The sequence below is a fragment of the Amia ocellicauda genome, chromosome 23, assembly GCF_036373705.1.
Source record: "Amia ocellicauda isolate fAmiCal2 chromosome 23, fAmiCal2.hap1, whole genome shotgun sequence".
Taxonomy (NCBI): domain Eukaryota; kingdom Metazoa; phylum Chordata; class Actinopteri; order Amiiformes; family Amiidae; genus Amia; species Amia ocellicauda.
Genome location: NC_089872.1, coordinates 20,365,472 through 20,380,641, shown reverse-complemented (window position 1 = coordinate 20,380,641; position 15,170 = coordinate 20,365,472). Strand labels below are relative to the sequence as shown.

At 52.8% G+C, this 15,170-nt stretch overlaps 2 protein-coding genes across 2 annotated transcripts; one reads left to right on the top strand and one right to left on the bottom strand.

Moving 5' to 3' along the window:
* The first annotated feature begins 6 nt into the window (after window positions 1–6).
* On the top strand, window positions 7–7,050 carry prepl (prolyl endopeptidase like). The gene is made up of 14 exons (XM_066696786.1): window positions 7–477; window positions 683–811; window positions 1,000–1,066; window positions 1,163–1,363; window positions 1,531–1,657; window positions 1,749–1,965; window positions 2,163–2,357; window positions 3,227–3,586; window positions 3,799–3,974; window positions 4,111–4,327; window positions 4,408–4,557; window positions 4,946–5,072; window positions 5,257–5,345; window positions 5,505–7,050. The coding sequence occupies exons 1-14, from the start codon at window positions 355–357 to the stop codon at window positions 5,577–5,579; spliced, it is 2,253 nt and encodes a 750-aa protein (XP_066552883.1). The 5' UTR covers window positions 7–354; the 3' UTR covers window positions 5,580–7,050.
* On the bottom strand, window positions 5,789–14,743 carry slc3a1 (solute carrier family 3 member 1). The gene is made up of 10 exons (XM_066697148.1): window positions 13,893–14,743; window positions 12,120–12,299; window positions 11,747–11,901; window positions 10,591–10,716; window positions 8,129–8,248; window positions 7,479–7,603; window positions 7,173–7,374; window positions 6,766–6,948; window positions 6,527–6,646; window positions 5,789–6,393 (listed from the first exon to the last, which is right to left on the bottom strand). The coding sequence occupies exons 1-10, from the start codon at window positions 14,269–14,271 to the stop codon at window positions 5,953–5,955; spliced, it is 2,031 nt and encodes a 676-aa protein (XP_066553245.1). The 5' UTR covers window positions 14,272–14,743; the 3' UTR covers window positions 5,789–5,952.
* Between the last annotated feature and the right edge of the window lie 427 nt (window positions 14,744–15,170).

The following is a 15,170-nucleotide window of genomic DNA, read 5'->3' as shown; positions in this document are numbered from 1 at the left end:
AAGCAATCGATCACCGGAGCACTCGGCCTCCTGCCTTGCCCAGAGTGCGCCCATCCTCGGTAATCGATTACTTTTGCCTGTACTTACGCCATCCGGGAGCGCCGAGGATGCGGTGAAGACACATGCAAATGCACACGATGAGCAGGGCGATTCTGCCACTTCGCTGTCAATTGTCTGCGCAGATTTGATCTGTTTTTCCATCAGTTTAAGTGCATGTCTTAGTCCATTCATGTCAGTTTGCAAAAGTAGTTTTTTCCCATTGATAAGTCGTTACTCCTCCTGTCAAAGGTTGCTACTCAGACTTCAGGGGGCTCTGACAGCCTGTCACTAGCCATGTGCTAAGGTGTGCTAATAATGGCCAAGCTTACTTTGCTCAGGACCGCAGTGGCGATCCGGACTGGACTTCCGAACCGAGGCCCTAGTTTGAAACGGCAGCTGCCCACACTGCACCCTGAGCCTGCACGGTGGTATAGCCGGGTAAAGATAATACCAGTTCACTTCAACATTTTCAAATTATTGTTATTTATTTTGTAAACAATCAGTAATAATTACATATTTTTTCACTGAGAGGAGAGGGCAAACATTTGCTCTTGTTATAAAACTGCCACTTATTCAATGAATCCGAGGTGATTATTGTGACGTGGTTCCTGAGAAAAGAACTCCTGTTGTTATTATATTCCAGCCTGTTCTGCATTCTGTCCAGGAAGAGTCCAGGTTGCAGCTGCAGAAGCTCAGGACACAGGAGATATGGTTTCGGAAGAAATTAAGAGCAGCGTTCAAGAGGTTCCCGGAGGCCCTGGAGGGCCCTGCAGTGGGTTTCTTAACGAAATAGCAATTGAACGTTATGTGTTGAAGACCTGTGTAGTGGCAGAGTGTGACAGCGCATAATAAATTAACGATCTTGAGTTGTTTTTGATAATTGGCGAACGTGGAGCTTCGTGTCACTGGTGTTTCACATCAGCTGTGCTAAAATAATCATTGTTAAACACTTTCTTCCAGATTTACGGCAGACACCATGTGTACTACGAGGAGGGTGGCAGCATTTACCGGATGAGCCAGTTGGATGGTAAGGCCTCACTCTGGGTCCTGTGGCTGCAGAGAGGACCGCTGTAGCGGCGGCTGTTTACTGTGGTAAACCTTCATAATGGTGTCTGTGCTGCAGGAGAGCCGGAGGCAGAGGAGGTGCTGTGTGTGGACAGATGGGGGGCAGGCGGGTCCGTCCAGCGGGTCAGACTGTCTCCGGGGGAGCGTCTCCTGGCCGCTACAGTGAAGAGCCCAGGCTGTGAGGAGGCCAGCTGCGTCATCGTGAGCCTGGGACGCCCCCCCCAGATTCTGCACACCGAGCCCAAAGTGTTCAGCTTCGGTAGGGATCGGAACCTCGAAATATTAACAAGAACAAAAATCCCACCACATTCAGCCTGATCTATAGATATGTGAATAGGGATATATGGAATAAAGGTGTGCGACACACCAGAGTAACTGCCGGTCTCTCTTTGTGTCTTCTCTCTCTCTCTCCCTCTCTCCGTGAAGAGTGGGCCACCGACAACCTCCTGTTTTACACCAGCCAGGAGACGCTGCAGTGCCGCCAGGTTCACCGTATTCTCCTGAGTGCCGAGGGGCCAGAGAGCAGCGTGGTGTACGAGGAGGACGACCCAGCGTAAGACTAGAGCTCGGCCTCGCCTGGCGCTTTCGCGCGGCTGGCGTCTCGGCGAGTGCCTGTGCTTCAGTCTTGACGGCGTGTTTTCCAGGTTTTTCGTGGAGGTGAGCCGCTCCCGGGACAAGCAGGTCCTGACCATCAACTGCAGCAGTAAGAGGAGCTCCGAGGTGCGCCTGATTCAGTGTGGCTCCCCTCTGCGGCCCCCGACCCTGCTCCGGCCCCGCCGCCCCGGCCTGCTGTACCACGTGGAGCACAGCGGGGGGCAGCTCTACATCCTTGCCAACACCGCGCCTGGCAACGAGTACCAGGTGAGCCGTCCCCACAGCAGCCAGACATTGGTTAGCACGGGCACAACATCCTCCAAGTCCTGGTATTGGTCGCCTGTGTGACCCCTGACCCCGAGCGTTTGTCGTTTGTTTCTTAAAAGTGTGTGACGGGGCTTGCTGTCCCTACGGTGCTGGTTTTGAGTGTTTTTGTGAGTGAATGTGTGTCGTATCCGCCCCAGCTGCTACGGACCGCTCTCGAAGGCCCAGGCGTGGGGGCGGAGTGGGAGCCGGTGTTCAGTCCAGCCCGGGGGGACACGCTGATCGACATGGAGGTGCTGGAGCGACACTGCGTCATGGCCCTGCGCGGCGGCGGGCAGCGGCTCCACCTCGACATCATTCCCCTCGACGACCCCTCGGGCACCTCCAGCGTCAAGGTGGGTGAGGGCTGGTGAGGGCAGAGCCGAGACGCAGAATTCCCCAGATACAGCAAACCAAGATTACGAGTCTGTGTGCGAGGACAGCGGAGTCCTGTGCTCTTCCACGATCTTTATGATGATGTGGTCCCGGGGGGCCACGGTGTCTGCTGGGTTTCATTCCCGCCTGGCTCTTGCCTCCGTAATTGGTCTAATTAAACCATGAAGTGGATTCATTGAACACTTCTCTCTCTGTGGGTTCAGTGTTTAGAGTCAAATTGTCAGGTATCGGCTATAAAAATCAAATATGAGAGTTTTAGATGATCCAACCTGAGTCAATACTGACATTAATTAAGTAATTGGGAGCTCCTGTTGGAACAAAAACCATCAGACACTGCGGCCCCCCAGGACTGGAGTCTGACACCCCTGCATTAGGCTAAACACTAAGACCTCCTACAGTTCTTGTGCCACACACGCCAAACCAGTTCTGTCGCTCGTACTTTTTGTACTCCAGTTATTGATTTGTAATCTATGGCGAACGCCCACAACCTCAGTGACACATTTCTGACAGAAAGTGAAAAACAATGAGTGCAAAGTGACGCAGGCTGAGGAATGACTGATCTCACAATCACTGGAAGAGAAACAAAATGTGATACTGTTTATAATCGAGCCGATGACAGACAGTGTTGCAGATCTGGCGGCGGATGTGAGCAGTGTGTGCCCTGATGTTCTCTCACAGTATCCCTTAGACGTCCTGGACAGTACAGGCGGGCACTGTACGTTCCCAAAATTATTATTGATGAGACAGGGCAATTGTTCTTATCTCAGAAGTGTTAACACTGACACCACCGAGTGAAGGAGTGCTCTTGATTCTCCTCTCCTGTCCTCAGCTCCCCGCCTGGGCCTGTGCCCTGGAGCCGGCGCCCACCACACTGACCCACAGCCGGGCTTTCCCCTTCGTCCTCTCCTCCCCGGTCCGTCCTCCCGCGCTCTTCCTCTTCTCCCCGGCGACGCGGCGCCTCAGCCTGAAAGAGGACGGCGAGGGAGCGCCCGGCGCGGACTACAGCACCACCCGAGTGTGGGCCGAGAGCAAGGTGCCTCGGACACTGATACGAGCTGGCAGCGCCGGGCTCGGGCCTGCGTGGCGTGAGAGACTGCCACATGAAACCGGCAGTACAAGCTGGTGTCATCCTGGGTCAAGTAGCTTGAATGGCTGGCATTGTGCCGGCGTGTCGGGTGTCCAGGTATCGGCCCCACGGTGCTGATCGCTTCCCAGTGTCAATTGTTCCCTCTCAGAGAAGCTCTATAGTGTAATTAACTCTGTATAATATAACTGTGAGGATCTATCTTCGGTGTGGGGGGTGAGGGACAGTTGGAGACTATTACCTGCGCCAGGTGATGCCAGTCCTGCCAGCTCGGCCCGGGACACTGCGTTAACCCCGTGTGTCTGCTCTGACCACAGGATGGCACGCTGGTCCCGGTGACGGTGTTTCACAGGGGCCCCCTGGACGGGCTGGCCGGTGCCCCGCTGCTGCTGCACGTGTACGGCGCGTACGGGCTGGACCTCGGCATGACCTTCAGACCGGAGAAGAGGATGCTGCTGGACGAGGGCTGGACGCTGGCCTACTGCCACGTCAGGTACCGCAGACTTCACCAGTTAGTGAAGACAGTGCTGGATAGCTGCGCCGCTGCCCTGCCGAGTCACTGTGCTCAGGGTTTGGCGGGAGGAGGTGTGGCCCCTGCGTGTGACGCGTGTGTTGTGTTGCCTCCGCAGGGGCGGGGGGGAGCGGGGCCTGGGTTGGCACCGCGCCGGGAGCCTGGAGAACAAGCGGCGCGGCCTGGAGGACCTGGAGGCCTGCGTGCGGCGGCTGTTCGAGCTGGGCGTCTCCCGGCCCGCGCTCACCGCCCTCAACGCACGCAGCGCCGGGGCGGTCCTGGCGGGGGCACTGTGCAACGAGCAGCCACACCTGCTGCGGGCTGTCACACTGCAGGTGAGAGAGTGGCTCTGCATCCCGGTCTCTCCCTCCCGGAGGAACGTGCTCTGACTCTGTGGAGTGTTCTGGTCCGGCAGGCTCCTTTCCTGGACGTCCTGGGCACCATGCAGGACCCTTCCCTGCCCCTGACTGTGGAGGAGCGGGGAGAGTGGGGGGACCCCCTGGCCGACCCCCAACACTATGACAGCATCGCCAGCTACTGCCCCTACCACAACATCAGGCCCCAGGTCAGCCTGGCGGGGGGTCACCCCAGTGTTCACAGGGTCTCTTTAACACACTCACACTCACACACTCTCTCTCTCTCACTCACACACTCTCTCTCTCTCTCTCTCACACACACACACACACACACTCCCTCGCTGTAGCGGTGGCTTCCCTGGCACCTCCATCTCTTTTTAGTAGGAGCATGTTGAACAAATCTTATCAGTATATGTTACATTTGCAGCAGGTTGGACTGAAATAACTCACTACTGTCCTTCCAGTCAAGGCTTTATTGATTGAGTCACACACTGTAAAATGACTTGTTACAATCACACACACGCACACACATGGGAAAAGACAAAAGTAGTATCTGAATGGCTGTGATGCCACAGTCCTGCCCTGCCTGTGTTGCAGAGATACCCCTCCATGCTGCTCACGGCCTACGAGGGGGACCAGAGGGTGCCGCTGGCAGGAGTGCGGAGATACGCGGACAGGCTGGCAGCAGCGGTGCAGACTTACGCCGGCAGCCTGAAGGAAGCAGGTACGCACAATCACACACTCACCCACACCCAGCACCTCTCTTAGGAAAGCTAAACACGTGTTTCACCTATAAAAGGTGCCTTTACTGTTATGATGGCAAAGCTGCCAGGATTTTTTGGCCTCATTAAATCATGTGCGTCCTGCTTTGTTGACATCCCTGTTTTTATCCTCTGCTCCGGTTCAAGAATCCGATCCTTTGCCGTCCATCGTTTTAGACGTCCGGCCTGGCGGAGACCACTTCGGCCCCGAAGACCTGGACAGGTCTCTGAAGGAGGTAAAACCCACTGCACCAATTTATGTCACATTTAAGACCGTATCGAGGGAGCGTGCCGAGAACCGTTCCACAAGGGTCTGCCCAGAATCATTAAAAAACACCAGAAAAAGACTCTCTGCTCGTGTGTCTAACTACAGAATTGACTTTCTCTTCTGTCAGGTTGCCAGGCAGTTCGCCTTCCTCTACAGAGAGCTGGGGATCGCTCTACCGGGCCAGCGGGAGCGGAGGAGGTAGCGAGTGACGGCCACTGTGCCCAACATGGCCGCTGTACCTGCAGACAGACCGGTAGGATCTCCGAGCGTACTGACACCGGAGATTCCCCGGCCGAGAGACCACCGACCCCGGCCAGAATCGCAGCTCTTTTAGACGCACGCGAGTCTGTCCTCGAGTGAGATCTCTGCCGGAGGCACGGGCGAGCCAAAAAACTAAACAAATAGACGGAACACGTGCTCAGATTTAATGTGTTACTACCAGGAAGTACACCAGTAAAATAAAAATAACAAACTGTTCAGAGAAAGCAGACAGAAGAAACTGTTCAAGACGTTGCCATGGTTTGGTGTCTCGCTCCGGTACCGCAACCTTTGGCATGGCCGGAGCAGCCGGTCTGTCAGCAGTTGCTGTGCAGGATGCCCATGGTGCTGAGGTAGCAGGCTTTCTCCGACACGTAGCACTGGTCCTGGAAGGCGGGGTGGCTGTGGACGGGGTGGCCGGCCGCGTACTCCAGCACCAACCCCTCGCCCGTCTCGGTGCGCACCTGACCCAGGCTGACCAGCTGGCCGCTGCCGGGGTGATGGGTGCTCATCCTCAGCCGCAGCTGCGGGGGCACGCCGGGCAGAGCGGAGGACAGGTCCACGGTTGCTGCAGCGCCGAAGTTGAGCACCACCAGGAAGGCCGCGGGGAAGCCGTCCAGCTCGCGGAGGAAGGCGAAGGTGTTGTTGTCGCTCCAGACGAGGCACATCCAGCCGCGGTGCAGGGGCGGCTCGGCCGTGCGCAGGAGGCTCAGGGCGCGGTACTGCCGCAGCGTCGACCAGCTGGCATTCTTCTGCGTCTGGGGAGAGAAGAGCGCGGCGTCGGGAGCCGGTTCTGAACACACGGACTGAGAACCACCTGGTGTGGTTGTGTCTTGACAGGCCACCTTGGTGCAGAGATCTAATAAAATCATCTTCAGTAAAAGCTCTTACCTCGACGTTGACGGTCTTGTAGTCAGGATGGACGGGCAGCCAGGTCTTGTTCTTGCTGAAGCTGGCGTTGTCGTCGCTGCTCCACTGCATGGGCGACCTCCCCGGGTCACGGTTCATGCTCTTCGATGGGGCAGAGACACAACAGGCGAGGTCAATCATCAGAAGCAAAGCACTAGTCTGGTTTAAGGGACCAGAATAGAGCGACAGTGGCGCCCCGAGGGGCAGTAGGAGACGCTCACCACGTTGAATTTGCCCAGCGGGTCCTGTATCTCGCTCTCGGTCACGTTGACGTTCTCCATGCCGATCTCCTCGCCGTAGTACGTGGAGGGGGTGCCCGGCAGCGTGAGCAGCAGCATGTTGAGGACGTTGACGTAGGCCTTCCCTGCACGCGAAGACAGGCGCGTCATGTCGTGGTTTCCGATCTAAAGGAGACATCTTCACAGCTGCAGTTTCTGAACCCAACCACACACACACACACATACACACACACACACACAGAGCCCCAATAAAGATTTTAAAACGGACTGACCCTGCGATTGTTGGGTTTCTTTTTGTTTTCTTGATTCTAGAACTTTAATTTTGCAGAAATTAATCAATACCTTCAAATTAGTTGGGAAATAGTGAGGAAATAGCACCTAGGACATACCACCCAGTTCGGCCACCGTCCTTTGGGCATGTTGGACAGCCATGTGTTGACCAGGCTGAAGGCGCCGTTCCCCGACATCGCGTCCAGCAGCTCGACGAGGTAGAAGTTAAAGGGGAAATCGGCCTCCTTCACCAAGGGGGTGCCGTAGTACATCATGGACTTCTCGATCTCTCCTCCGTCGTAGGAATCCGTCATCAGGAACCTGCGGACCACGAAGGGTTTCATTCTCGGACTCTGGACATCCGGCCGGGTTCCCTCCGAGACCCGGGCGTCTGGTTGTAATCTGGGGGGCGGGGGGGGCCGTACCTGTAGCGGCCGGGCTCTCGGCTGTACTCATCCATCACAGCTCGCCATTCCTGTATGATCTCGTGGGTTCCCAGCTGGGTGGTCGTGTAGTCGTGGTGGAGCTGCCAGTACGCAGTGACGTTCTCCTGACCCAGGACAGGGAAACACAGACGTCTGAGGCGCTCCTCACAGCCCCTACCCCACAGGATTAACATCCACATAAACACCACCTCCAAATCCTGGATCAATCCCTTTTTTTTTTTTTCGTTCTTGGCTGTGATGTTTAGTCTCAAGTTAAAGGCTGTGAAAAAGTTACATTCTCAGACGAATTACATTTCTGTGCCAGTGAGCGAGAGGCACCAACCAAAAAGTGTGAGACTGTTTTTTTTTAGCTCACGGCCAAGAGAAGAGGCCGAGGGGAGTCTGTCAACAAACTTTTCGTCCAAATCCTGCCTCTCTCTTAGTGAGAGGTTGCGATGGGCATGATGTGAAACAAAATCTGCTGTAAAAAGGGTACATTAACTATCCTACAACTTCTTCGAACGCCCTCGGATGTGCGTCTCCCTGCTTGTCGACTTCATGACCCCTGTGTGTCGCTGAATGCACGGTTGTCCTCAGAGGGACAGAACCACGAGAACGCCTGTCCCCTTCAAATCAAAAGAGAGTCTTACTGGGGGCTGCTCGGGGTTCACCTGGGGTTCATCCCTCAGGTGTTTCGCTTCCAGTATGTGCTTGGCGGCGTCGATCCGCAGCCCGTCCACACCTTTCTCCAGCCAGAACCGGATCACGTCCTGGAAGACATGTCAGTCGGTCAGGATAACAATCAAACAAAAGACCGGTACATCAGTGTGCGCTTGGAGCTGGGCGAGGTTGTGTTTTGATGCCGTTGGGAGTTGAGAGAGGTCACTTTTCCTGCTGAAACTGCCCCGTGCTGCTCTGTTTGGCCAGGACACAGCGTGGTTAACTGCCTATCCGCACCCGGTTTCTGCCCACCGAATTCATCGTTGCATATTGACCAGGCTCAATCATGCCCGTCTGCGTATCCCGAAATTACTTCTCCGGCTTTCCTAGGGTGACATGAGTTTACTTTCTCTCGGAGGCGGGGCTCCAACAGCACCGAGTGCCAGTAAACACCGCTTATCTCATCGTTACAGAACAGAAAAACTGCTGTGATAAGAGCACTGTGGTAATTTCTGTGTCTTTGTGTCTGACAGTATTCGCTCCGTGTTGTGATGCAGTTTGCAGCTCAGTGGGTCCCTCTTACAGTTGCTTAACAACTTCTCATCTAAGATCGAAATCTTCAGATGAGCAGACCCCGTTGGCTCGGCTTTAGACACCTGTGGACTTTGTGCTGTGGTGTAAAAGTTGAAGGTTAAGCTAAAAGTCTGAGATAAAGCACAAGGAAGATAATGAGTGACCGTATAGGACCTTTAAGAAATGTTTTACCTCCTGTCTTTGTCACTAATGTCATTGAGCAAATGAAGAACTGGTTTGAAGAAGTGCTAGTAGTTGCTGATTGTGAGGGAGAAAAAAGACACAGTGTAGGTTTTGAAATGGACTCATTTAACAAATCTGCATTCCAAGGCAAAACTGTGTGATAGCAAGACAAACTAAAAAAGAGATTAAAGATTGTGTGTGTGTGTGTGTGTGTGAGAGAGAGAGAGAGAGAGAGAGTGAAGGTGAGCCCTGACTTTTCCCAGCGCCAACATGACTGGAAATCGTCCACCATTGTCCGGCTGTCTGTGGGAGTCTCCAGCACCCGGCTAAGATTACTGCGCCACTTGACAGGGCATAAAGAGTGCTCTGTGCCCCCCCTGCCCAATGAACACACAGCCTCCTCTGTCCCCGGCCCGGACGGCCCCACACAACAGGCTGGCTCTGACCAACACTAACACTCCCTGAAACACAATCCTGACGAATTCAACTAAACAGACGCCAGAAACAGAAATTACCAGAAGACTGTTTTAGACAATGCTGATGTGAAAGGTTTCTCCCCTTAAACTGCATCTATTTTAAGTGTATATATACAGACGGTGACAAATTAAAGGAAAAACCCACATAAAGCGTCTCAGTGAGGTGTTGGGCACCACGAGCCCCAGAACAGCTTCAATGCTCTTGGCACAGATTCTATGAGTCTCTGGACTCTACTGTAGGGATGGACACCATTCTTCCAAAAGATATTCCCTCATTTGGGGTTTTGATGATGGTGGGGGAGAGCGCTGTCTAACATGTCGGTCCACAATCTCCCACAGGTGTTCAATTGGGTTGAGATCTGGTGACTGAAGGCCCTCGTGCCCTGTGGATGTGCATTGTCATCCTGGAAGAGACACTCCCATCAGGAGAGAAATGTGTCACCACAGGATAAAGGTGATCACTCAGAATCACTCTGTCATGATTTGCAGTGACCCTTCCCTCTAAGGGGACAAGTGGACCCAAACCATGCCAGGAAAATGCCCCCCACAGCGTAACAGAGCCTCCGGACCCCCCCACTGTAGGGGTCCAGCAGTCAGGCCTGTCCCGTTCTCTTAGTGTCCCACACATGCACTCGCCCACTTGTCCAGAACACGAGCCAGTTCGTCTGTGTGACTGAAGCTCCTGCCATTCGTGCCCCAATAATGCCCCCTCTTTCACAGTCACTGAGATCCTTTCATCTCGCCAACTTGATCCAAAATCGAGGTCAGCTGGGCATTTGTATACATGCCACAGAGCAGGATAGGATGTTAATTGCTGAATTGTATCATCCAGTACAGCTGTTTGGAGGCGTCTGCATTCGTTCTGTTCCTCCACTCATATATTCACGTGTTTCCTTTCATTTGTCACCCATCTGTATATCTGTAATGGTGAGGAAGTCTGTTTGAAGTGTAAGGATATGACAGGCCTGTGCTTTTCCTAGAACAGTGCTTACTAACACCAGCCTGAACAACTTAACGAAAAATGCTACATCTGCAGCCTTCTACCATTCTTCACTCAAGGAGTCAAAGATGTGATGCCAGTAATGTTAAGGGACAATATTTCACTCTGACCGGGAAACCAGCAAACAATGCGGCTGATCTGGATCATATCTGGTCAAAAATACATTTAAAAAAAGCTTCAACTGGGGAGAAACCGAGCAGCGACTGGCCGGCGCACTTACGGTGATCTCTCGGCGGACATCCGGGTGGCGAAAGTTGAGCTCTGGCTGCTCCTTCAGGAACTGGTGCAGGTAGCACTGCTGGCGCTCCGCGTCGTACTGCCAGGCCGAGTTCCCGAACACGCTCACCTGGAACGGCATGGTTAAAGTCAGGGCACGCTTAGCGGTGTGGAGGACATTCTGTCTAGGAGTTAAAAGATGACAGGAGAACACTAACAGTCCTTACACATTAACAACCTGTCCAAAGTCCTGCCGCCTCCCGGTTCACATCCAGGACCACCACAGCAACTACACGGTGGGAATGGTTTAATTTATATGGACACTGCAGACGTTCTCCGGCATACCACAGGGATAGTACCAGATGAAATTCAATGTGGACAAGTGCAAGGTATTACATGCAGGTAATAAAAATGTCCCTATAATTACACTATGGGAGGAACAGAACTAGATGAAGTAACGCATGAGAAAGACCTAGGAGACTATGTGGACTCCTCACTTTCTCCATCCAAACAATGTGGGGAAGAAGTAAAAAAGGCAAACAGGTTGTTAGGGTATATTGTCAAAAGTGTAGAGTTGAGATCAAGGGCAGTGATGTTCAGACTGTACAATGCACTAGTTAGAGCTCATCTGGATACTGTGGACAGTTCTGGGCTCCACACTTCAAGAAAGATATCGCTGCTCTAGAGGCAGTTCAGAGGAGAGCAAGCAGACTTATTCCAGGTCTGAAGGGAAAGTCCTACTGAGAGACTGAGGACCTGAACCTTTTCACCCTGGAACAGAGGAGACTACGTGGGGACTTGATCCAAGTCTTCAAAATCATGAAAGGCATCGACCACATCAAACCAGAGGAGCTTTTCCAGATCTGCAGGGACACACGCACCCGGGACACAAATGGAAATTGGGCTTCAAGGCATTCAAGACAGAAAACAGGAGACACTTCTTCACACAGAGAGGCGTCACAATCTGAACAAACTCCCCAGCGATGTGGCTGAAGAGACAATTTGGGAACATTCAAAAACAGACTGGATAGGATCCTTGATCACTTAGTTATTAATGGACACCAAACGAGCACGATGGGGCGAATGGCCTCCTCTCGATTGGACACTCTCTAATGTTTCTTACCAGTCCCTACCAAATGGTGTCTGCTGTCGAGGCTCACCCAGTTATTAGGAGGAACCGTCCCCAGGCTCGTGTTCTGACAGTCGTGCCAGATGAAGTAGTCCGTGTACGGCTCTGTCCTGTTCCGGCTCAGCTTAAACCACTCGTGCTGGTCACTGGTGTGGTTGGGAATGAAGTCCATGATCAGCTTCAAACCTATCACGAAACACATCAGGTGCTGTTAAACCACAGAGCGATGGAGACAACCTGGACAGAGGTGACAAATAGACCCAGTTAAGGGCAGGCCGGAGCCCTTGGCACAGGGTCACGAGGACGCGGCAGTGGAGGTGTTTCAGTCAGAGATGCACTGCCCTCATGTCCGTAACAGTCTCCACTCCGTACAGTCATTATTAGTAGTAGTATTGTTGGCACACCTTGGTCATGCATGGCAGCCAACAGGTTTTCGAAGTCCTCCATGGTGCCGAAGATTGGGTCGATCTCTCTGAAGTCCTCCACGTCGTAGCCAAAATCCTTCATGGGGGACTTGAAGAAAGGGCTGATCCAGACGGCCTTCACGTTGAGATACTCGAAGTGGTCCAGTCTGCTCTGAATGCCTGCCGGGGCGACGTTAGTGTGAGTGCAAACAGGCATCAGGACTGGAAAGGATCTGAAGATACGCAGTCTGCATGTGACGGCACTTATCGCATGGACTATGGCTGGGATTGTATTATTGGTGGCAGTGCGCAGGTTCATATCAGTGCTAGTGAGCCAGATTGTTTCTGAGTCATCGTAGAATTTGGGTCGGATGCATCAGTAATGTTATGTAAAAGTAAGTAGGCTGGTAGCTGTAGAACCATTATAAAAACATGGTATACTAAGGTAAAGTGTGGTGTGGTGCAACATGGTCAAAATATGGTAAAGTGTAGTATACACACAAAGACAGACACACAGACCTGTGGTGTTGTATATGGGCCCAAGTCTGCACTATTGTCCCCTACGACACGCTTCTGTCTGCTTCAACATGCTCCTGTCCCCTTTAACACGCTCCTGTCCCCTACGACACGCCTGCTGTCCCTGACGACACGCTCCTGTCCCTTCAAATGCCCGTCCCCTATGATACGCTCCTGTCCCCTAAGACACACTCCTGTCCCCTTTAACACGCTCCTGTCCCTTCAGACACCCCTCTCCCCTACCTCACTTTAATGAATGACTGATGACTGATGCACTGAATCACGGCAGCCTACACACCACTATTACTCACACTGTCATCTCACCACTCCTGAGGTTCAGATAGAAACTCACACAGCAGCACAACGCCAGCCCATTCTCTCCGTTGATCCCACTTGTCACCCGGAGCCGGAGATCAAAACCCACTTTATTCACTCATTTTATTCACCCTGGATGAGGGCGTCTGCCAACACTTAAATAATACCAAGAACAGCCTTTAAGTGCCCTATTGCTCTCTCTCTGTCATGTCTTTATATCTCTTATCCATGTTCCAATCATGCATCTCGTATCTCTGTGACAGATCGGTTGTTTTAGAATAAACATCTGCGATCAAGTTTGTAAGGTTGCAGTTTGATGTCAGCACAGATTGTGGAGACCAATCAATCTTAATCAGAGGTAGAGCATTCGAAGCCTGCACTACACAACTCGACACTCCTGTGTTTTTACCACAGTACACCACATTGCACTGGACTCTGATTTCAGCATTTACACCACACTATTACAGTGCTGTTGTTTTTACCATGGTACAGCACACCACGCTTCACTGTGTCCTCATGCAGATCAGTAACGGCCTGGTGTGCGATCTCAAACCACCGAGTGTGTGTCTGCGAGAGTCCCACCCGCAACACCAGTGGCAAAGGTGTCTGAAACGAATTAATTGTGATTTGAATGAATCTCCTCTGGACACTCATCCGTGCTTGTTTTCAAACGTTTATGACAACCTAATGCAGGGGTATAAAATCACAGGAGTGTAAAATCTCAACTATTTATAGTCAATATATAACATGGCCCTGATCAATGTCCACGGTAAAGGCTTTTAGGTAAGGACTGCCGTTGCGAGTTGAAACAACACATTTACAGATGCTGTCCTGACTCATGAAGCTCATGGTTTATTTCTAGGACTGGGTGTATTTCCCCTATAATAATATTTCATTCATATCCTTATGTATACCATTTATTTACATATTGTCGCCTCCTACCTTTCAGGTCCCCGATGCCGTCGTTGTCGGAGTCCTGGAAGGAGCGCGGGTACACCTGGTACACGGGGGACGCCTGCCACCAGGACAGGCAGCGGGGGGACAGCGCGATGACCGTCGCAGTCACCACGACCAGCGCCAGGGTGGACAGCACGGTGAGCCAGAAGAGGATCTCCCGGGGCAGCCGGTAGCGCGCCTGGCCCGAGTACAGCAGCAGCACCTCCTTGGGCATCCCGGCGTAGGGCTGGGGGTGCGCAGCGCCGGGCTCCACGACCTCCTCGTAGATGTCCGCCCCGGCGTCCCCGTCCTGCCCGTCCTCGAAGCCCGCGTTGGCGATGCCTTCTTTCATCTCTATAACGCCGTTACTCTCGTCGCTGGACATGGCTGGTGACCCTGCACGGATGGTCGCTTCGCAGCAGGAGTTGTGCGTAAATGCGCAGCAGGAGTTGTGCGTAAATGCGCAGCAGCTCTCAAGGGAGCAGATGAATGTGATCCCCCTCCTTGCTTCTTACTGATATAGTGACGGGGTCCAGAGTGCAGACCAGCACACACACACACACACGGGATAAAGAGGATTATAAAACCCGTGTGTCGGTGCTGCACACTCCAGGCGGAGGTTTCTTGTGTGGCAGCCAGACTCAAATAAATCCATGCAAACGTGTAGCTCGCTTGTTATTGTTATAGCGGGTGGGGTGACTCTGCAAATGCGTGTTCGTCAGATTTATCACAAACATGGTTGAAATGCCCCTTGTGACCGACGGGGTGCGCTCAATAACAACCCCAGCGCTGCGGAAATGAGCCGGTATTGTGTGGCTTCCAGGCTGCACACCCTGTTGGCGAGCGGCTGAGATTAGATCTGACATGACCCATCTTGCATGAGCCCCAGCTCTCCCTGTGTAATTAGAGGCTCAATGAAAGCATTGTAACCCCGGCTGATGGCACTGCAGGTGTCGGCAGCACCTGACAATTAGGATGTCACCGCTGACAGGCCTGCCAGTCTGGCTGAGTGTGGGTGCGCCGGGCCGCCCGGGTCACAGGGCTCGGGTTTCTCCATGGAGCAGGATGGCATAGGGATGTATTTACAAACATATAAGAAGCACTAGTCATGCTTTGGTAAGCCTTGAACAGTTTACATGTACATGTAGAGCGGAAGCGGTAAATAAGACACTATTGGTGTTAACTAATGCATGAGGAGCACTAGTAAGGCATTGGTAAGTAATTAAGTTAGCAGGACCAGAAGGTTTAACCAATGCACTAATTAACTTACCGTAATGTGTGATG